Source organism: Delphinapterus leucas, chromosome 15 (assembly GCF_059928025.1).
Source record: "Delphinapterus leucas isolate spDelLeu-1000000601 "Yukka" chromosome 15, BTC_Dleu_Yukka2, whole genome shotgun sequence".
NCBI classification, from domain to species: Eukaryota; Metazoa; Chordata; class Mammalia; order Artiodactyla; family Monodontidae; genus Delphinapterus; species Delphinapterus leucas.
The window spans coordinates 14835987-14857301 of record NC_143143.1 but is presented as its reverse complement, the minus strand read 5'-3'; the positions used below and the strand labels follow the sequence as shown (position 1 = coordinate 14857301).

At 52.9% G+C, this 21315-nt stretch overlaps 2 protein-coding genes across 12 annotated transcripts in view; one reads left to right on the top strand and one right to left on the bottom strand.

Annotated features, from left to right (window-relative positions):
* The window catches only part of CRCP (CGRP receptor component), a 118790-nt gene that overhangs the window by 17626 nt on the left and 79849 nt on the right, over nucleotides 1-21315 (top strand). For 3 of the 9 annotated variants that reach the window (XR_016387777.1, XR_016387778.1, XM_089895836.1), the window contains exon 1: nucleotides 19354-20144. Coding sequence is in view for 4 of the 9 variants with exons in the window: in XM_089895836.1 (XP_089751962.1) it covers nucleotides 19956-20144 (189 nt within the window). In the remaining 5 variants the exon portion in view is untranslated. Of the gene's footprint in view, nucleotides 1-1402; nucleotides 1643-8955; nucleotides 20145-21315 lie in introns of those variants that run through there. The other 6 variants (XM_022588168.3, XM_089895837.1, XM_089895839.1 and 3 more) reach the window with 6 other exon arrangements.
* Nucleotides 112-9732, bottom strand: ASL (argininosuccinate lyase). 3 transcript variants are annotated; one of them, XM_089895833.1, is made up of 17 exons: nucleotides 9632-9732; nucleotides 9358-9412; nucleotides 6044-6154; nucleotides 5650-5733; nucleotides 5385-5441; nucleotides 5141-5238; nucleotides 3612-3689; nucleotides 3447-3524; nucleotides 2996-3048; nucleotides 2565-2627; nucleotides 2261-2375; nucleotides 2034-2118; nucleotides 1862-1921; nucleotides 1538-1621; nucleotides 652-732; nucleotides 383-489; nucleotides 112-299 (listed from the first exon to the last, which is right to left on the bottom strand). In XM_089895833.1, exons 2-17 carry the CDS (start codon nucleotides 9367-9369, stop codon nucleotides 155-157), a joined length of 1311 nt encoding a protein of 436 aa, XP_089751959.1. In that variant the 5' UTR covers nucleotides 9370-9412; nucleotides 9632-9732; the 3' UTR covers nucleotides 112-154. The 3 variants fall into 3 exon arrangements, with proteins under 3 accessions (XP_089751959.1, XP_089751957.1, XP_089751958.1); XM_089895831.1 differs by having other exon boundaries at nucleotides 6044-6238; nucleotides 9358-9510; nucleotides 9632-9723; XM_089895832.1 differs by having other exon boundaries at nucleotides 9358-9510; nucleotides 9632-9723.

Below are 21315 nucleotides of genomic sequence, written 5' to 3'. Positions count from 1 at the left end.
CCCCATCCCTGACTCTAGCCATGCTTGTCCAGTTCCTCCACTTCCTCTCTGGCCCCTAACTGCATCCCCACCAACCGAGGCAGACAGGCTGGCCAGGAAACACACACAGCCTCCTCTTGGGCCCACTTTATTTGGGAGAGGCATGGGGAGGGCTCTAGGCCTGCTGCGCCCCTAGGAGAGCTCGCACCTGCCCAATCTGCCAGTCGACACTGGAGCGCGCAGTGCCCCCCAGGGCTGCGTACTGCTCCACGCTGTGTCCGTAGTCCCACACGTGGCTCACGTCTCCCGAGAACAGGGGGCTGGGGGAAAAGGAGGAGGTGGGCCTGGGCTGGCCTCGAGGAAGGCAGGGGAGGGGAGGGGAGGGGAGGGGAGGGGAGCGCACCTGATGGTCTGTAGCTCCTGCAGCGACAGCTGGTTGAGGGCGACCCCTTTGGTCTCGGCCATGAACACGGCTTTCCCAGAGGCCTCGTGGGCCTGGCGAAATGGCATCTGGGGGTGCGGGGGGCGGGAGAGCGGTGCTGACGCAGGCTTCCTGAGCTCCCTGTTCTGCTGGGGGTGCCGGCCCTCCCCCCGCACCATGACCACCGCCACCCCCAGCCTGAGGAACATCCCTGTCCCCTCGCCCCTCCACCCTGGCTGCCCCACACTTACCCCTTTGCGGACCAGGTAGTAGGCGAGGTCAGTTGCCAGCATGTCAGGACTAAGAGCCCGTGCCATGTTCTCACGGTGAATCTGGGGACAGCAAGCCAGGCGAGTGTGAATCTGGGGGGCCCTTGGTCCTGGAGCTGCCAGCCTAAGGCCTAACCCCCCTCAGCCAGGAAGTCCCCTGCCTTGGGCAGATCCCCTCTTACCCACCCTCTTCTGCTTTCTCTGCTTGAACCATCATTTCATAATTATTGATCATTATTAGCTGTGCTACTGGGGTTGCCTCCTTATCTTTAGCATCAGAATCACCTGGAGGATTTATAATGAATACAGATCTCCGTGGCCTAACCCAGAGTCTCTGATTCAGCAGGTCTGGAGGGGGGCCTAGGATTGCAGGTCTGTCAAGTTCTCGGGTGATACTGATGCTGCTGATCTCGGGACAACACTTTGAGAACCACTGCTTTAGAGACACGTCCTGAACTATTTAGGAATGAAATGATGAGGGGGGTTTGCTTAAAAACAACGGTGGAGGGGGTAGTGGGTAAAGACAGCTGAAGCAAGAATGGCCATGGGTTGATTGTTGTTTAAGCCGAGTGTTGGTACATAAGGGTTTATGATACACAGCCTCTCAACTGTTGTATACTGAAATTTCCCATAGTAAATGGTTGAAGAAGAAATCTGGCCAGGCCAGCTGATGGGGCTCCTTGAGTCTAACCCACTTCCATTCTACTGCAGTGTGTCTCTTCGCTCTTCCCAGGGCAGGAACAAGCACATGGCCCCTCCCTCTGCCCCACGGCCTCTGGACCCACCCACGCTTGCCTCCTCTCAAGATCACCCTCCTGGCATCCCAGCCCTGAGCTTAGGGGCCTCGGGGAGAAGAGGCGTGTCTTGCCTGCAGTGTAGAGATGACGCCAGTGGCCACCTGGATGACGGCGCTCATGGTGTTGGACACTTCAAACACGGCTTCCTTGTCCTCCTGGGAGGCACGTGGCAGGAGGTAAGGGCCCAGTAGCCCGGTGCCCAGTGAGGCCTTCCCACTGCCTTCCACTGGGAACACTCAGCATCTCGTACACCCCGCAGCAAGGGAGAGGAGAGCACTCCCAGGGCTGCGTGCGCAGGACAGGAGGTGGCAATTCTGTGGGGCCCCTGCCCAGATGAGCCAGGACCCCGAGAATTGGTATGCGGTGTGTGTGCAACTGGGTCCCCAGCCTCGCACCTGTAAGTCCTTGTTGTAGGTGCTCGGAAGTCCCTTGAGGGTCATCAGGAGCCCAGCACACTGAGGGGACAGGGAGGATCAGGGGGCTGGACCTCGGATCCTGTCCTGGACGTTCCCTCAGGACCCTCCGGGTCAGCGCAGAGGCCTCGCCCCAACTCCCTGCCCTGCTTACCCGCCCAAACACTCGCCCCGCCTTGCTCCGGATCAGCTCCAGGCTGTCTGGGTTTTTCTTCTGGGGCATCAGGCTGCTTCCAGTGCTGGAGACAGAGATGCCGGGGCTGAAGGGCCTCCGGTGCCCCTTGGCTGGTCTGCTGGGCAGCTCTGCCCGGGGGTTGGGGTGAGGAGGAAAGAAGCCATGCTGGTGGGCGCAGAGCTGGGGGAGGGCAGGCGCAGCCTTACCTGTAGGCATCTGAGAGCTGCACCAAGTTGAATTCCTTGGTGCCATAGAGGATGAGATCCTCGGCCATCCTGCTGAGGTGGGTCATACACAGCGAAGCCCAGAACAGGAACTCAGCTTGCGGGAGGAGAGGGAGAGCAGGCTGTCTGGTCACCAGGCCTTGCCCCTCACCCAGCCTGGAGAAGGTCCGGTGGGCCATATGGGGGTGGTAGGAAGCTGGAGAGGAGGCAGGGCGGGGGGACAAAGGCAGCACGCACTGCAGGGGACTGGCCCTGGAGGGCGGGCGGGCTAGCGCCCAGGACTCACCCACAAAGTCTCGCTCACTGGTGGCATCCATGCTGTTGAGAGTGATGGCCCCAAAGTTCAGTTCTGGCCGATTTGGGAAGGCGAAGGCAATAGGGTTGGGCTGGAGAGCGAGGAGGGGCCTTCTCCCCACCCCCACCCCCCAACCAGGCTGCCCAGCACCCCCCCCATGACCCCCTCTCAGGGAGGAGGAGTAGGGAGGGGCAGGAGGTTGGGAAGGTCTTTGGTACAGGTCCCAGGAGGAAGGCGGGAGCCCTGAGTCTCCCCGGCACCATGCACCTCTCCCATGGCCTCCCCTTGCCTCTCTAGCCTCACTGGCCATAGATAATAGACCAGGGTTTTACCCGGACCCCTGCCCTCTCTAAGTGTGTGTCTGCGAGACCTGGCAGGTGCTGAGGGTGGTCTCCTGGGAAAGGAGGGGCAGGGTGCCTCACCTGCTCGGAGCAGCTCCCGGTCCACACCCAGAGGGTTGCCTGCGATGGCCCCGCTGCAGAGATGGGAGGGGTTCTGAGTGACCGGGGCTCCCGGCAGGCAGGCCCTGGCATGTACTTGCACGCACACCTGTGCTGAGCTCTGGTTGCCAGGGCTGCGGCCTGGTTGGCTTGGGTGCCAGACAGTTTGTCCCCACGCGGGGGAAACGGCACGATGTGAGCAGCTGGCTGGCTCTCTGGAGAGCTCTGGCCTGGCTGTGACACACTCATCGCCCCCATCTTAGAGAGAGCTGAGGATCCATTTGTGGTCTCCCTCCCACCGTGGCTGGGGAGGCTGACTGCCTGGCTTCTGTCCCCCTCTGCCCTTCCCGGCCCCTCCTCTTCTCTTGAAGCCCAAGGAACATGCTAAGTATGTGGCAGCAGCCCCATCCTTGGAGCACTGGGCCTCACTCACCTCCCCAGGGGCAGGACGTTGATCCGCTTCTGCACCTCCAGCAGCCTCTCAGAGTCTCTGGTCAGTGCCACAGCATGGCTGTGGGAAGCCAGGAGGCAGGAGGGTCAGGGCAGCCTGGGCTGGGCCCCTCCCCTCCACCACGCCCCTCCCTCACTGCCCGCTCACCTCAGGATCCAGTGGCTCCAGCGGATGGGCTGAGCCCTCTGCAGGTGTGTGTACCCTGGGAAGAGGATGTCACGTTCCCTGTAGGGGAAGAGTAGGGGCAGGGAGCCTGAGGGGCTCAGGAGGTTCAGGCGAGGCCTGCCTGGGACCCTGGGACCCTGCAGTCCTGGGCCCCTGTAGGGAAGAGCAGGGCAGGCTCACCAAGGATCTGCCTGCACAAGGGACCAAGTGATCTCCTGGGGACAAACATGGTGTAAGGGAAGGGTCGGGAGGTGGGGCATTGTGACTGGGCCATGGCTGGGGGGCGTCCAGAGGGTGAGCGTAGGACCAAGTAGAGATTACACCTTCAGCTGGGGCCTCTGCACCTTGGTAGCAGATCTGGGTAGGGGCCAGGGCAGGAGGGGAGGTGCACGGCAGGTACCACCTGGCAGTGAGAGGCCGAGTTTTTGAGCATGAGAGGAACTCCAGAGGAGCCCAGAATAGCTGGGGGCACTTTAAAGTAGGCAGGGCAGTGGCACAGGTGCTGTGAGTGACGGTTCTAATTTTTTTAAATAAACAGCTTTACTGAGATATAATTCACATACAAATCACCCATTTAAAGTGTACATTTAGTGTACAACCATCACCCCAAGAAAGAAACCCTGGGACCTCCCTGATGGTGCAGGGGTTAAGAGTCTGCCTGCCAATGCAGGGGACATGGGTTCGATCCCTGGTCTGGGAAGATCCCACATGTCACAGAGCAACTAAGCCCGTGCGCCACAACTACTGAGCCCACGTGCTGCAACTACTGAAGCCAGCGTGCCTAGAGTCCGTTTTCCGCAACAAGCGAAGCCACAGCAGTGAGAAGCCCGCTCACTGCGTGCACCAATGAAGACCCAACACAGACAGAAAAAAAGGAAAGAAACCCTGTACTCATTAGCAGTCAGTCCCTAATCCTCCCAACACCCACCCTGCCCTGAGGATGACAGTTTGGGGGCCCTTGTTTTCCCCCAGTGAAACAGGGGTCACAGGGAGCTGGGGAAGAGGAGGGGTCAACCCTGTCTCTGACACCAAATAGAGACTTCTCAGAAGTCATGTCACAGAAGCCAAAGCTTGGGATGAAGCCAGTGGGAGGCAGCCCTCAGCTCTGTCCTTTGCCCGCCATGCTGTGTGGGGATGGGGGACATGGGGCACAGGCAGGCCAAGGAGTGACTCTCTGGTTGCCCCGGGCAAGCCGGCCCCTTTCCGCGGGCTTCGGGCCATTTGCCTAGTGCCTTAGCCTCTGGCCTGTGAACCCTCAAAGGGTGAGCTCCCCCTGCCTGCTAAGCTGGGCTGGCTGGGGGTCGGGGATGCCGCAAGAAATCCCCACTCCTGGCTGCTCTGCCTCACTCAGTCCAGGAGTTCTGGACTGTACCCGTGTACTCCAGAGCCTGGCCCCCCTACCCTCATCACCCCTGCCACCTAGGTCTGGCATTCAGGCTGCCTGTCTCAGGGGAGCGGAGACCCTGGATGCCCTCATGCCCTCTCTGCCACCTGGTGTTGCATGCACTCACGCCTCTGCCCGATCCACCATGGTTCTGATGAGCTCCCGGAGGAGGGCAGAGAGCGTGGAGCAGTTCTGCCGCATCCACAGCCTGAGGTCTGTGACCACCTGTTGGGAGGAGGATGTGGCACTCAGGGACCACAGATGTGTTGCCTCCCTGGGGAGCCAGGACCGCTGCTGAGCCCCAGCTCTGCTGTCTGGACCCCCCAAGGTTGGTAAGGCCCAGGGCGGGGAGCTGGGCAGGCTGGCGGCACCTGGTCGTTCCGACTTCGTCCTGTGTGCAGCTTCCCTGCGGTTTCACCGATGAGCTCCTGGGGGTGGAGGGAGGCACGCAGTCGGGGTCTGCCTGCTTGTGGCCCTCCCTCCCTGCCCCAGGGTGCCCTGGTTCTGCCCGGTCTCTGCTAAGGCCTCCTGCTCTGAGGTCCCAGTGATGAAGGGAACAGAATGATGGTGCTTATGCTCAAAGTGGCCCAGAGAGGGGAGGGGCAGGGGTGGGGGGTGAGGTGGGGGTGGCCTCACCTTCAGACGCCGCTCATTGGCGGTGTGGATGTCCTCATCATTGGGGTTTAGTTTGAAGGTGCCCTGGGCCCACTCCTCAGCTACCTGTAGCAGATAGCAGCAACACGGGCATCAGGAGGGTGGGCATCAGCAGTTGAGTCCTGGCAGCGCTCCACCCCCGAGGAGAATCACAGGCCAAGAGCACGTTTGCTCAGGAGCCATAGGACCACAGGAGCATTAAGGGATGAAGAGAGCGCAGCATGTGGTTAAAGGGCACCTCTCTAGGCATATGATCACTACGAGGGGAGATGACAGACTTGGGATGATACCGCAGCCTGCGCTCGCTCGGGGATTTGGTGAAAGCCTGGGACCACAGGGAGGGACGCTGGGTTGGGCCTGGGAGTGTGGAGAGTACCTTGTCCAGGCCCTGGAGTATCTGGTCCATCTCGGTCTTGGTGAGGATCCCCGCCTTCTGCAGGCCCCGGCTGTAGGCCTTGCTGCCCTGCACGTCCACCTCCCAGAGGTGCTGGTCATAGGTGATGGACGAGTTGAACTTCTCCATGATGGGGTCCACTGCGCCCACAAACCGGCCACCCCACAGCTTCCCGCTCTGGCCAGGAGGGCATGAGCAATTAGTCTCCTCCCCCCTTGAGAACAGTACCTCCCACAAAGGGCCCTCAGGAGAGTTATCAAATCTGACGGCAGTGGGAACCAGCGGGCAGGGTTATTCTCACTGGACAGATAAGGAAACTGAGGCTCAGAGAGGGTTAGGAACTTGCCCAGAGTCACTCAGGGAGTGAATGTGGGAAATTGGCTGGACACTGAAGTTAGGTTCTTTCCCACCATGGGGCGCTGCTCCAGGGAGATGGTGGCAGGCACCCCTGAGACCACAGCAGAACTTCTGGGACCCTTCCTGCCACTGACCAAAGTGAGAAGTCACTCTGGAATCCAGCTCTGATGTACCAGGGATAATGACAATAATGCTGGCTAACATACGTCGCATTCTCACTGTCTGCCAGGCACCATTATTTGATTGTCACGCAGACAGCAACGCTGTGAACTGGGTACCAATACTATCCTGCTACAGAGAGGAAAAACTGAGGCACAGAGCAGATCTTTACCTTGCCCTTGCTGAGAGCGGCAGAGCCCGGACTGCACCTCGGCAGCCGGAAGTCGAAGCCCTGCTCTAAACCCCACATGCCACCAGGACCTCTCTGCTGGCTCTGCTGTTCTGAACATTTGCTGCAGGGACAGGTGAGGAGGCACTTGAGGAGCCCCATCAGTCTCAAATTACCTGCATCTCCCTCCCCCAGCTTGGGGTGGGGCCTAAGGTCCCAACCCCCCACTCCTCTGGAGAGCACCCCAGACACACCCATTATCATTGGCCTTCTAGGAGGTCACTAGCTGACCCTCTGCCCCCCAGAAGCCAAGGGCAGAGGGATGGGACAGAGACACCTCTGTTTTGAAAGAGGGCATAGGTCAGGGCATGGGACAGATGGGGGAGGGAGCGCAGAACCCCTGAGGGGCAGTCCTAGTGCCCAGTGAGCCAAGGACAGGAGGGGAGCGGTCCGGGGTGGAGATGGGAATGTTACTTCGCTGGCATCTTTTCTGTGGAAGGGGTCTACAGTGGCCACTGGGGACATATGTTCTCCTCTGTCTCCCTGCAATGTCGTAGACCTCAGTTAGCCACCTGACCATAGGAGTGTTATATTACCTCTCTAACCTTCAGGGTTGTCCCTTTATAAAATAGGAATAATAATAGCATCTATCTGATGGAATTGTTAGATTAAGCCATTGAACTGCATACATAGCACAGTGCCTGGTACTCAGTAAGTTCTAGGTATTGCTAAGGGAGGGGCCGAGGGCTGCCAGGGTCAGGGTGTGCCTTAGCTCCACTCGTCACTCCTGTGTGCACCCCCGGGACCTGGCCCCAGGGTGCTCTGGCCCCAGGGGGTGCTCTGGCCCCAGGCTGTGAACTGACCCCTCAGTGCCCAGCAGCCTTGGCTGCCAGAGGACTCTGCCCTGCAGATGTAGCCTCTGCCCCCACTCAGCCTTTTGAGCTGGACCTGCCCCTTACCCCCTGCTGCCCCGCCAGGCCTAGATCTCCAGCAAAGCACCACGTGGGGCCCTGGTCCTGACCACTGGGGCCAGAGGGCCAGGGCCAGCCAGTCAGGATGGGGAGGCAGGCTGCCCTTCAGCCAGGGGCCTGGCATCACCTCCCCCAGCAGGCCCCTGGACTCGCTTCGTGGGTTGCTAGTAATAACAACTATTTAACAAGTGGGGCCGCAGCCAAACCAATTAGTGCCAACCCACAGGACGGCCTGGGGAAAGCAGAGGTCGCCTGGCGCCCTGGTTCCCTGAAGGCAGCCCACTCCGCATTGGGGCCAAGCTCCTACCCTGCCGGCAGTCTTAAAAGGACCCCAGGAGGATGTTAGAGTGACGTGCCGCCACCTGGGCACTGAGAGCGGGGTGAGATGGTGGGAGAGGGCACTGCTGTGAGCCAGGGTACATCTGGGCCAGAAGGATCCCTTTGGGGCAAGGGGACAGGGACACTGGTTCAGGCTGGGATGAAAGAGCAACAGCCAATTTAGAACACATGGGAAATACCGGCGTTGTGTCATTAGCCATGATTTATTGAGCACCTGCTGTTGCTTCGCCCTGTGCCAGGCATTCTCCAGATGCTCTTACACCCTCCTGTGAGGTTACCCCTATTTTACAAATGAGGAAGGACATTCAGAGAGGTCGAGTGACTGCTTCAGAAGCCAAGTCTGTTTGGCCCCAAAGTCCAGGCCCTGCCACGGGCCCTCCACCATGACCCAGAAGCTAGTAGGGCAGACAGTCTTAACCCATTTATTCAATAAAAAACTGAGGCCCAGAGAGGAAGTGACTTGCCAGCTAATGGGGGCCAGGAGGGACTGGAACCCACACCTCCTGCTTCCCAGGCCCAGGGTTCTCTTCTCTGGCATCAAGCAAACAGCCCCTTTTACTTGAAGGGTTCAAAGCAATGACCTCATGATCCAGTACCTTACAGAGAAGGCAGACAGCTAATATTATCCCCATCTGCCGGGTAAATCAACTGAGACCCAGGGAAAGGAACCTGTGCCTCAGACTCCTGCCACTAAGTCAGAAAGAGAACCCACGAGTCCTCTGGCTCTGAGGGAGAGAGGCCAATGAGACAGGAAGCCACCAGGTCCTGGGGCCACACGGCACGGTCCCCTACATCCTGGCTCTTAGCACACGCAAGAGTCCTGTGGACTCTGCTACACAGGGACAACTGCTATGGTAGGAGAGGGGCACAGGATGGGGACTGACAGGAGGACGGGGGGTGGGGGGCGGGAAGGAAGGAATGAAGAGGTGAGGGTGCTGAATGAGTGGGCCGCACCTTTCCCGCCCGGCCTAGATCACGGTCAGGTCAGGGCCACCTTCCCCAGCAGTGTGGGTTGGTGCATTTGCCACAAAGGCTGCCTAGGGAGGGGTGAGGGACCGGGGAGAGCGGATGGTGGTGGGGATACCGGGAAGTCGGGGCAAAGCTCTCCTTAGGGCTCTGGCAGGTGCGCCGGGGCGTACCCACTGCCTGGAGCCAGCGAGAACAATTACCAGGAGGGTGGAGGGCGACAGGTCTGGCTCGGGGAGATCGCGTGCGCAGGTCACTGTCCCGGCTGGCGCCCAGGGCGCCCCACCCCCTCGTTTGGAGGCCTGGAGGACCGGCGTCCTCGAGATCCCACTCACCTCCGATGCCATGTTGGGAGGTTTCTTGCCGTCCGGGAGCCTAGGTCCTCCGGGTCTGGAAGACAGGGCAGGACTGACGACCTCGGCGGCCACCGGGCGGTGTCCCCCGGGTGGGGCCGGCTCTGGGTTGGGGCACTGCCTTTGGAGCGCAGCCTGTGGCGGAGGCGGACGTGGGCAGTGCCCAGCCAGCGCTCGCGCGGGTCCTCTGCGTCCTCCCCTCCCGTCAGTCCCGCCAGTCCCGCCCGTCCAGCCCGTTCGTCCGCCGAGCACTTACCACCGCCTGGCCGCGCGGTGAGTCTCTCCACAGCCGCGGGGCTGGACTTTTCCGGCCGCGAGAGCGTCAACAGCAGCCCAGCGCTGTCCCCGCCTCCTATCGGTGGCCGCACCAATCAATCCCAGGCAGCCCGGCCCCGTGGGCGTTGCCTCCGCCCTCCAACCCCGGCTGTGGGCGGAGCCGTCTCCGGAGCGGCTTTGGGCTGAGCAGCACTAGGGAGGCGGTAGGCGACTGTGAGGGTCCCCTACCCCCAGGGCGGCAGTGCTCAAGGCTGCAGACTGCTCCGGGCACTGGAGGGAGACCCAGGCTAGGGATAGAGGTAAAGACACTGGGCCAGGCCTGGCGGGCTCACAGGAGACACAAGGTGAAAAGTCACGCCCGATCATTCGTTCATTCAACAAACACGTACCCGCACCTCCTATGTGGTAGGTACAGAGTTAGACACTGAAGAAAAGGAAATGAGCATAAGAAATGATGCTTGCCTCAAGAAGCTCTAACAAAGCGTGGATAAGGTGTGCAGGGGGCACAGAGGGCAGCGCAGTGGGGCGTCCATCTTGGGGTACTCAGGGAAGGGTTCCCTGACACGATTCATTAATTATTCAACAAAATAGACAGCCTGGGTTCTGGCCTTAGGGGCCCTAGAACTTCTGCCCTGGAAGTTCCACATTCTGGGGGAGATGTCCCCTGAGTTGAGTCTTGGAAATAAAAGGGAGTTAGCTCAGCAAAAAAGGGGATTAGAACATTCCCTGCGCCGGGGTGGGGGGTGCGGGGGTCAGCCTGGGCAAAGTCCGGGAGGCCAGAGGCCAGAAAGTGAATGGCCTGCTTGCAGAACAGGAAACCAAGAGTGGCTATAACAAAGGGTCAGGGGCTTTAGAATGGAGGTGGGGAGGAGAGGTGGGAAGTAGGTTGGGGTAAGATTGTAAAGGGCCTTGAATGTCAAACGAGAGGGTTTGGTCTTGATAGGACCTATGGTCCTCCCATAGGTCATAGAGAGCAAACAGATGTTAAAAATTGAGGGAGCCAAAATTTTTTTAGAAAGATACTTCTGGCAACAGTACTGAGGATGGAATGGAGGGGAGAAGGGACCAGTAGCTGGGATACCTCATGGGTTGATGGTTTTTAGCCCTCACTCAAGAGTGGAATTACTTGGAGTTCCTAGAATGCATCAGGCTGTTGCAAGGTTTTCTAAATGCTCCTCCCTGTGCCTGGAGTGCCTTCCCTCACTGTCTGTCTTGCTACTCCCATTCATCTGTCAGCATTTGAGCGAAGCATCATCAGCGTTGGGAAGACTCCCTGCTGATCCAGGTATCCAGCTCTGGGCTCCCATGCGATCCTGGAGAAGCATCTAGCAGTCTTTCCCTGAATTGGGAGCACTGTAGTTGTCGCTTCTGGGTCTTCTCCCCCACCCAACTGTAGGCTCCTTGGAAGCAAGGCCTCATCCTCTTTATCTCTGTGACCCCCTAACATCTCCTGTCTTCTCCCACAAAAGCCCCAGAACAGGGCTGCAGCAGGCCCCGAGGTGGGCAGGGAAGCCCTTGAGACCAGCTGTGAGCCATGTGGTCCTGACAACTGAGAGAGTGCTGTGGCAAACCCCTGGGATCTACCTGCTAGTGTCTGAGGCCTGACATCCCCTCCTGGGAGGTCAAGTGTCAAAGCCAGAGGTACTTTGCAAATATGAGGTCACATTCCTGAATACCCAGCAACATACAGGGATCAAACCCTTTGGCAAATGAATTGAGGCTGGAAAGGGTGTTGGGGAAGTGTTAAAAAATGCTCAGTCTCACTGTTAAAAGCCTCATGAATCTGGATATGTATGGATGTGTGTGTGTGTGTGTACATATATGTACATATATACGATGTATGTATCAGCTTTATTGAGATTTAATTGATACACAATAATATACAAATATTTAAGTGTACAATTTGATATGTTTTGACATAATGTACACCCATGAAAATACACCATAATCAAAATAGTGAATGTACCCATCATACCCAAAATTGTCCTTTTTGCCCTCTTCATAATCTCCTCTTGCCTCTCCCCATCCATCCCCAAGAAAACACTGCTGTGCTTGTAACAATAGATTAGCTTACATCTTCTCTCTATGTATACATGGAATTATTATATATATGAAATTATTATATTTTTTTCATTTGTCTTTTCTCACTCAGCATAATTATTTGGAAATTTATCAATGTTAGTACATGTGTCAATAGTTCATTCCTTTTTATTGATAAATAATATTCCATTCTATGGATATACCACAATTTATCCAGCTGCCTGTTGATGGACATTTGATTTGCTTCCAATTTGTGGTTGCTACAAATAAAACTTGTATGTGCAAGTCTTTCTATGGACATATGCTTTCACTTCCCTTGCGTAAATACCTGGTTCTCAGGCCTTTGAACTTGGACTGAATTACACCACTGGCTTTCCTGGTCCTCCAGCTTGCAGATGGCAGATTTGGGGACTTTTTGGCCTCCGTATCAGCATGAGCCAATGTCTATAGATTATAGTTATAATAACTTTTAACGTCCTTCTCTGATTTATTAATCCTTCTCCTCATTACGGTTCATATTTTCTTGTCTTTTTACATACCTAGAAATTTTTGGATGCTAGACACGAGATCTTTATCTTGTTAGGCGTTGGATATTTTTGTATTCCTATAAATCTTTTTGAGATTTTCTCTGAGATGCAGTTAAGTTACTTGGAAACAGTTTGAGCCTTTTGGGTTTTGCTTTTCATTATCTCTTAGGTCAGAAGCAATGCACAGTCTAGAGCTAATTATTCCCCACTAATAAGGGAAGACCTTCTTGAATACTCTACCCAGTGAATTATGAGTTTTCCCAGTCTGGCTGGTAGGAATAGGCACTATTCTTTTTAATCCTTTTGGATGGTTCTTTCCCCAAACTCAGATAGTTTCCTCACATGCATGCACTGATCAGTAATGCACTGAATACTCGCAGGGAACCCTCGGTAGACCTTCACAGTTCTCTTCTCCCTGTTACTCTTTTTGATGAACTCTAAAGTCCTCTGTCTCTCTAGGCTCCACTTTTTTTCCTCAACTCAGGGGGTCTGCCAGACTCTGCCTCGGTTCTTCCTCCCTGCATCATGTCCTTGGAACTTTATCAAAATAGTAAGCTGGATTACTATAGGGCTCACCTCTTTTGTTTCCTGTCTCCCAGGAATCATTGAAAAACTTTGTTTCATGTATTTTGCCTTTTAAAAAATTTTTATTTATTTAAGCTGCGCTGGGTCTTAGTTACAGCATGTGGGCTTCTTAGTTGTGACATGCGGGCTCCTAGTTGTGGCATGTGGACTCTTTAGTTGTGGCATGCATGCGGGATCTAGGTCCCTGACCAGGGATTGAACCTGGCCCCCCTGCATTGGGAGTGTAGAGTCTTACCCACTGGACCACCAGGGAAGTCCCTATTTTGCCTTTTTAATTTTGCTTTTTGGTTGTTTCACGTGTGATGGTAAATCAGATCCCAACTGACTCTTTCTTGGCTAGGAGCAAAAGTCTGGTGGCAGATACTTAACACAAAAGGTAAGGGTGGCAGAGTCAAACTTACCTTGGCTTAAATTCCAACTCTGTCACCTACTGTAAAATGGGGGCGGGGCAGTCTTTTATATCCAAATGGCTATTTGATCTTTTTCCTCAGACGTTTAAAAGACATCTAAAAGTCAACATGTTCAAAACTGAACCCCTGATCTCCGCACTCCTGAATGTGATTGTCATTTTGTGTTTCCCATGGCAATAAATGCCAACACCAACCATCTAGTTGCTCAGACCAAAACCCTTGGACTCCCGTTTTTCCTCACACCCGAATCTGATCAGTCATGTAATCCTGTTGGATCTATTTCAAACTATATCCAGAATCTGTTTCTCTCACTTCCACTGCTTCTTCCTGGACTGAGCCACCATCATCTTTTCCCTTGACTCTTAGTTACAACAGTCTTTCCTCTGGTGTCCCTGCTTCTACCCTTGCCCTTGGAAGGTCCCTTCTTAACGCAGGAGCAGAGGATCCTTTTAAAATCTAAGTTAGGTCACGGTACTTCTCTGTTCAAAACACTCCTTTGGCTCCCCATTCTGTTCAGAGTGAAAGCCAACATCCTTCCAGTGGCCTAGAACTCAGTGACCTGCCCCGCTTTCTCCTTCCTTACGTCTCTGTCCTCTCCTCCTGTGACTTTTCACTCTCTACTCCAGCCACACTGGCTCGGTGTGGTCCTCAAACATCCAGGCCTGGGGACTTCCCTGGCGGTCCAGTGGTTAAGACTCCATGCTTCCACTGCAGGGGGCACAGGTTCGATCCCTGGTCAGGAACTAAGATCCTGCAGGCCACGCGGTGAAGCAAAAAAAAAAAAAACCAAAACAAACCAAAACAAAACAAACAGGTGTTTCTGCCATGTTTTTTTTTTGCTTGCTTGTTGTTTTGTAAAAATTTTTATTTATTTGGCTGCGCCGGATCTTAGATGTGGCACTCGGAATCTTCATTGAGGCATGCGGATCTTTTCAGTTGAACTTTTTTGTTGCACCATGCATGTGGGATCTAGTTCCCCGACCAGGGATCAAACCCGGGCCCCCTGCATTGGGAGCGCAGAGTCTGGACCACCAGGGAGGTCCCTGCCATGGGGTCTTTGTACTTCTTGCTGTTTGGTGTGTGTCACTCCCTCACCTTCTTCACGTCTCTGCTCACATGTCACCTTCTCAGAAAGTGAGGACTTTCCTTGACTACCTTGTTTAAAGGAGCAGTTTGCTGCTGCTTCTCTCTCGCCTCCTCGCCTTTATTTTTCTCCACAGCACCATCACTGTCTGACATACTGTATTTGTCATCTATTTGTTTATTTGCACTTGTCCCTGCACACTAGAATATGAGTGATTTCTGTCTGTTTTATTTTTTAATGTACTCCAGGTACCTAGAACATTGAAGGAACACAATAAGTATTTGTTAAATGAAAAAAAAAATAGAATGAATAAATGAGTAAAAATACCTAGCTTGTATGATTTGTGGTGAGAATCTGAGTTAATAATATATGTAAAATCTCAACACGAGGTCTGGCAGGTATACAGTCGGGGCTCAATAAATGTGCTTTCATTGCTATTATTATTATTTTTAATTTTTGGCTGCACGCAGGCTTTCTCTAGTTGCTCTAGGCGCACGGGCTTCAGTAGTTGCGGCACGTGGGCTCAGCAGTTGTGGCTCGCGGGCTCTAGAGTGCAGGCTCAGTAGTTTTGGTGCACAGGCTTAGTTGCTTTGCGGCATGTGGGATCTTCCCGGACCAGTGCTCGAACCCGTGTCCCCTGCATTGGCAGGCGGATTCTTAACCACTGCGCTACCTGGGAAGTCCCTCATTGCTATTATTGATAATAATAACTGTGCTCCCAGGAGAAGAGGGAGTCAGGGAGGAAAGGGAGAGGTTCTTCCTTATTACATCTCCTGAGCATCATCCTCAGAAATCCAAAGCTCTGACTCCTGCCAGAGGGAAAAAAAAGTTAAGGAAGAAATTTGAAGGCAGCCTGAGGCATTTCCTATATATAAATAAAACAAGAAACAAACCAACAACGATAGCTGATATTTGTTGAGCTCTGTGTGCCAGGCACTATGCTAAACATATTACAGGGCTTCCCTGGTGGCGCAGTGGTTGACAGTCCGCCTGCCGATGCAGGGGACATTGGTTCGTGCTCCGGTCCGGGAAGATCCCACATGCCGCAGAGAGGCTGGACCCGTGAGCCATGGCCGTTGAGGCTGCGCGTCCGGAGCCTGTGCTCCTCAACGGGAGAGGTCACAACAGTGAGAGGCCCGCGGTACTGCCAAAAAAAAAAAAACATATTATATAGTGATTACGTACTTAGATCCTCACAACCACCCTTAGTGGTCAATGCTATAATTACTCCCATTCTGCTGATGGGAATACTGAGTCTGGGAGAGATTAAGTGACTTGCCCCAAAACACCCAGCTAGGAAGTGGCAGAGCTGAGAATGACTACCAGTAGTCTGGCCACGAAGCCTGTGTTCTGTGCAAGCAGCAATAACATCCGTCTGAGGAGCCTTGACCATAGGGAAACCTTCTGTGTCCATTCTCGTTGCCAGCTTGGGGGTCCATGACTGTTCAGACAATGGACCACACCCATTTTCAGCTGAGGGCTGAGTGCTGTACGGAATTTACCTGCCTCGGAAGAATGAAAACCTTGCCCAGCCTCTCTCCCCTAAAATTTCCACCTTGGTACAGCAAAAGAGTCTCGGAAGGGTCTAGTGCAGAACAGGGAGGAATCCCTAATGTTGACAGGAGAGAGGTGAGGTTGGAGTTGGCCAGAGAACAGTGAGAACCCTGGCTCTGACACTTCCTGACTCCTCTCTGAGCTTCACTTTCCTCTCTGTGAAATGGGCTGATTATAGTGCTTAACTCTGAGGACTCCTGAGAGAAGTGAATGAGACCCCGCTAACGCCATGCCTGGCATGCATCCCCATAGGGATTTCGTGAGGATTAGATGAGTATACACATGTGAAGAGCTTAGATCAACTCTCTGGCAGCTGGTAAGCACGCAAGTCTTACTATTCTAGACTCTCCCTGGGTAACTTCACTTTAAAGGCTTCAATTTCTACTTATACTTTCAAAAGCTCTATCTGCTTATTTTCTTGTGAGCTCTAAACCTAAAAGCTTCAGTGTTCAACAGGACATTTCCACTTGGGGGGCACACGGGCTTTGCTCATTCTCTAGCCCTTTGTATGTATTTAATACCTCTGCCTAAAAAGCCAGCTGTTAAGGAAAACAAAAGTCATTTTCTAGGGTGGTGTGATTTGGGTGGCAAAGAACAGAGACTCGTTAGGCAGCCTCAAGTTAGGAAAGTTTCAGGGAGGCCCTGAGTGGGGACATGCCAGGCAGGAATTTCAGCTATGGACCGGCCCAGCTTTGTTGCCTGGGTTACCTGTTGCGCAGGCTCCTTCTGGGCAGCCTTCCCTTGGGGGAGGGCCTCTCTCCTGACTACTTGGCTGCCTCCATGCCATAGGTCGGGTGGCTGCATATGGCCCCCAAAGTCTTAGGGTAGCATCCCTTGGAGAACCTGGAGCTTAGCCATTTTATCATGGGGTCCTCAAAGGCACTAGCTTCTCTTCTGTGGAAGCCCATCCCTGAAGCCTTGGCCTTGTGTGTTCCTTCCTGCACCCCACTCAAACACCCCTGGCTTTGGGACGTCTCTCCACCTCATTAGTCATTTCCTCCTCTGTTCCATAGCGTCTAAACACAGCATATCGTAGTTATTGATGTCCAGAGCTCGTTCCCAACTAGGCTGTCAGGTAGGCAGGGTAGGAGGTGTGTATTATTCATATTGGTATCATCACCACCGAATGGGCCATCAGTACATGTTTGCTGAGTGAATAACACAATGGAGACTCTCCACATGAATTAGGCCAGCTGGGTCTGGGTTGGCATTTTATTTACTTGTTGATTTTTAAAGTAAACTAGTTGCTTTAAAAATATTTTTGTAGGGAGTTCCCTGGCAGTCCAGTGATGAGGACTTGGCATGTTCACTGCCGTGGCCCTGGGTTCAATTCCTGGTCAGGGAACTAAGATCCCACAATCTGTGAGGCGTGGCCAAAATTTTTTTTTTCTTTTGTATTGATAGTTTAAAAATAACATGTATATCGAAAACTATTTTTAGGGCTTCCCTGGTGGCGCAGTGGTTGAGAGTCCGCTTGCCGATGCAGGGGACACGGGGTTTGTGTGCCCCGGTCCGGGAAGATCCCACATGCCGCGGAGCGGCTGGGCCCGTGAGCCATGGCCGCTGAGCCTGCGCGTCCAGAGCCTGTGCTCCGCAGCGGGAGGGGCCACAACAGTGAGAGGCCCGCGTACCGAAAAAAAAAAAAAAAATTTTTTTAAATTCCGAATGTGTAAAATTAAATGTTAAAAATTCCCCTCACTTCTCTTCCAAGCAATCCCCACAGGCAAATACCAGTAAAAAACATTTTAATGGCTTTATTGATATATAATTTGGATACATACAATTCACCCATTTAAAGTGTACAACTCAGTGTTATTTAGTGTATTCACAGGGATGTGCAACCACTACCACAATCTAATTTTAGGATATTTCTGTTTCCCTCCAAAGAAAGTATCCATCAGCTTTCCATCACCACCCTAGCCCCTCTCCCAGCCCTAAGCAACCACTAATCCACTTCCTGTCTCTAGATTTTTTTGCCTATTCTTGGACATTTCATATATATGTAATCATACAATATGTGTGTCTGGCTTCTTTCACTTAGCATGTTTTTGAGGGTCATCCATGTTGTAGCATGTATTAGTACTCTATTCCTTTTTATTGCCAAATAGTATTCCATTGTATTAATATTGCATATTTCATTTATCCAGTCATGTCACAATTTTTTAAAAAAGTAAATGTATTTATTTATTTTTGGCTGCGTTGGGTCTTTGTTGCTGTGCTCAGGCTTTCTGTAGTGGCGAGCAGGGGCTACACTTCGTTGCAGTGTATGGGCTTCTCATTGCGGTGGCTTCTCTTGTTGTGGAGCATGGGCTCTAGGTGCTCAGGCTTCAGTGGTTGTAGCTTGCGGGCTCTAGAGCGCAGGCTCAGTAGTTGTGGCACACGAGCCTAGCTGCTTTGCAGCATGTGGGATCTTCCCAGACCAGGGCTCGAACCCGTGTTCCCTGCACTGGCAGGCGGATTTCCAACCACTGTGCCACCAGGGAAGTCCCAGTCATTAGTCACTATTAACAATTTAATACACCTCCTGTATTTGTTCAGATTGTCTGGGTTTGAATCTCTACTGGACAAGTTCCTAGAGGAATGACTTTTGGTAAATTATAATCTCTCCAAGCTTGGCTCAGTTTCCTCAGTAGTAAAATTTGAATAACAAAGGAATCTACCTCATAGAGTATCATGGTTGTACTGTCACGGTAATTATTATTTGTTGAGCACTAAGTATGTGCCAGGCATTTTAGGTATCTAACAGATAGATCTATGATTTACAAATTAGGGAACTGAGGTTAGGAGAAGTTAGGTAATCTCCCAGGGTTAAACATCCCCTAAGAAATTGATGGAGGTAAATAGAATCACAGGCTGCCTGCAAAGCCTGCACTATTACTGTTAATATCACGGAATAGCAAAGCACTTATCAAGGGCCTTGCAAAGAGAATGTGTTTAGTAAATGATCTGATATAACTATTAAAAAGTGGGGAAAAAAGACACCTGCCATTGTTAATTTTTGGCATATTTCCTTCCAGTCTTTAGGAAATATTTCAAACCATATCAAAATTCCAGAAAATAATAGACATCAACATTTCACCTCTTTTTTTTTTTTTTTTAAGAACACAAAATTTAGTAGATTAGGTGGCTCTATCTCCCATACCCTTAGGTATTTTTTTCCCTATGCTTATTTTTCCTTAGGTTATTAGAGTCACACCACATCATTTTCCATCTTTTAAATCCTATCTTGAGCATTTCCCTAGCATATCAAATTATGCTACATGGTTTCTCATGGTCACATATATTGATATTATACTGTATGGTTCAAACATGATTTATCAATTTCTCATTGTTGGGTATTTAGGCTGTCTCCCAGCAAAATTATCATTACACATCGATCTTTCTTCAAGCATCTGATAATTCCCTTTCGACAAATTCCTAGAAAGGCTGGAAGGTCACAGACTGCTTGTCATTCAAGCTCTTTGTACTTTCCTGCCAAATAGCTCTGAAGAATGGGAAATGGGAGAAGGGAGGCGGAGATTTTTTCCCCCCACTTTTTAGAACGTTTTATTCAATTATAACACACATAGAGAAAAATGCACATAAGCGTGCAGCTCACTGACTTTTCAGAAACAGAACACATCGCGTACCCAGCACCCAGGTCCTGAAATAGAGCATTTCCAGCGGCCCCGGGCCGTCTCACCCCTTGCCATTGTTACTATTCCCGGGTTTTTTTTCGTTTTTTTTTTGCGGTACGCGGGCCTCTCACTGTTGTGGCCTCTCCCGTTGCGGAGCACAGGCTCCGGACGCGCAGGCTCAGCGGCCATGGCTCACGGGCCCAGCCGCTCCGCGGCATGTGGGATCCTCGCGGACAGGGGCACGAACCCGTGTTCCCTGCATCGGCAGGCGGACGCTCAACCACTGCGCCACCAGGGAAGCCCCCGGGGTGGGATTTTAATGCCGCAAAGGCCTACTAATCCGATTACGGATTTGGAAATTTACTTTATTCATACTACTTAGATATAACTTAGACCACGAAAACGTGAGCTAAATCCTGTCTGCAAACGCTTAACAGTCTGAAGTCGAGCTGGGCGTAGAGGACAGGGCTCGGACGGCTAGAGCGGCATGCAGGGCTCGCGGCCCCGCCGGGTCCTCCAGGCTCCCGGTGTGCAGCGCGGCGATCCCGGCGTGCACCGCGGCGCGCGGAGCCGGCCCCAGGGAGCTCGGCGTGGACGCCCGGTGCGGCGGCGGGTCTGTGTGGAGCTTCGCTGGTGCTGTCGGCCGGAGGCGAAGAGGCGGGGTCGACATGGAAGTGTAAGCAGCTTGGGGCGCGTCGCTGGGTTTGGGCCGACGCTCACAGCTGGCGACCGCTAGACCCTGGGAGCCGGGAGACATGGGCCTGGGGCGACCCCTCGTCGCGGTGGGGAGGGCGACGGATCGGGAGGCGAGGGAGGAAGGGGCTCTCGCTCTGTCCCTCCGAACCTTCGCCCCCACGCCCACCGCGTGCCCAGCACACGGGGCCGAGTGCCACTTGTCTCGGCTGCCTTTCAGGGTGCCTGCTCCCTCCCTCATCCATTCACTAGCGTTGCAGGCGTCACGGTGGGGAGTCTGGCCCAGTGTTGGAGCGGGAACTTCGAAGGTACAAAGCCCTGGGTCCGGCCTGGAAGTACTTGGAGGAGAGATGGGTAAATGCTGGGGTAGAGCTTTGCTTAGGGGCAGTGGGCTCCTTTGGAACCCTAACTCAGAACAGGTGCTGTCCAAGTTTGATGAGAAGCATTTAGCTATTTGTGTGTGTGTGTAGGGAGGGAGTAAAAGCCATTCTAACAGTTTTAGCTCCACATGGTCTTTTCCGTGTCTGCTCATTGTACCGGGTTGCAAATGGAAGTTTTTGTAGCTACTCTGTATGTGGATTTTTGCACGGTTCACGTTAACTTGTAGGCATACTATATTGTGTTCTCTTTGCTACCGATTATTTAATATTGATACTTTCTTTTATGTTCTTTAGCCTGTTTAATGTCTACATGTACTACTGTTTTTCAGACTTTTAAAAAAACACTGTATGTATATGTAACTGAAACGAAAGCTTCATGAGACAATGCAGTGTGCAGTACACTCTGATAGTCTCTTTTATTAAAATAGGGTGTAGACCCACTAAATTGATTTTGCAATCCACTAATGGGGTTTAATCTGCAATTTGAAAAACATGCATAATATTACTGTAGCCCAAGCCGTCATTATCAGTTTTTCCCTCTTTATTAAGCATTTCCTGTCAGCATACAGACCAGTTTTAATTTATCTATCTTAAAAGAAAAATCCCTTGTCTGTCCCTACATCCATGTCCACCTGTTGCTCCCTCTCTGCTTCCTGTCACCAGAAAACTTCTTAGAAATGTTGTTTATCCCCTCATTCTCTCAATCATTCTTTTGGGCTTTCATCCTCACCAGTCTACAGAAATGGGTCTTAGGTAGGTTACCTGAGCCTTCCA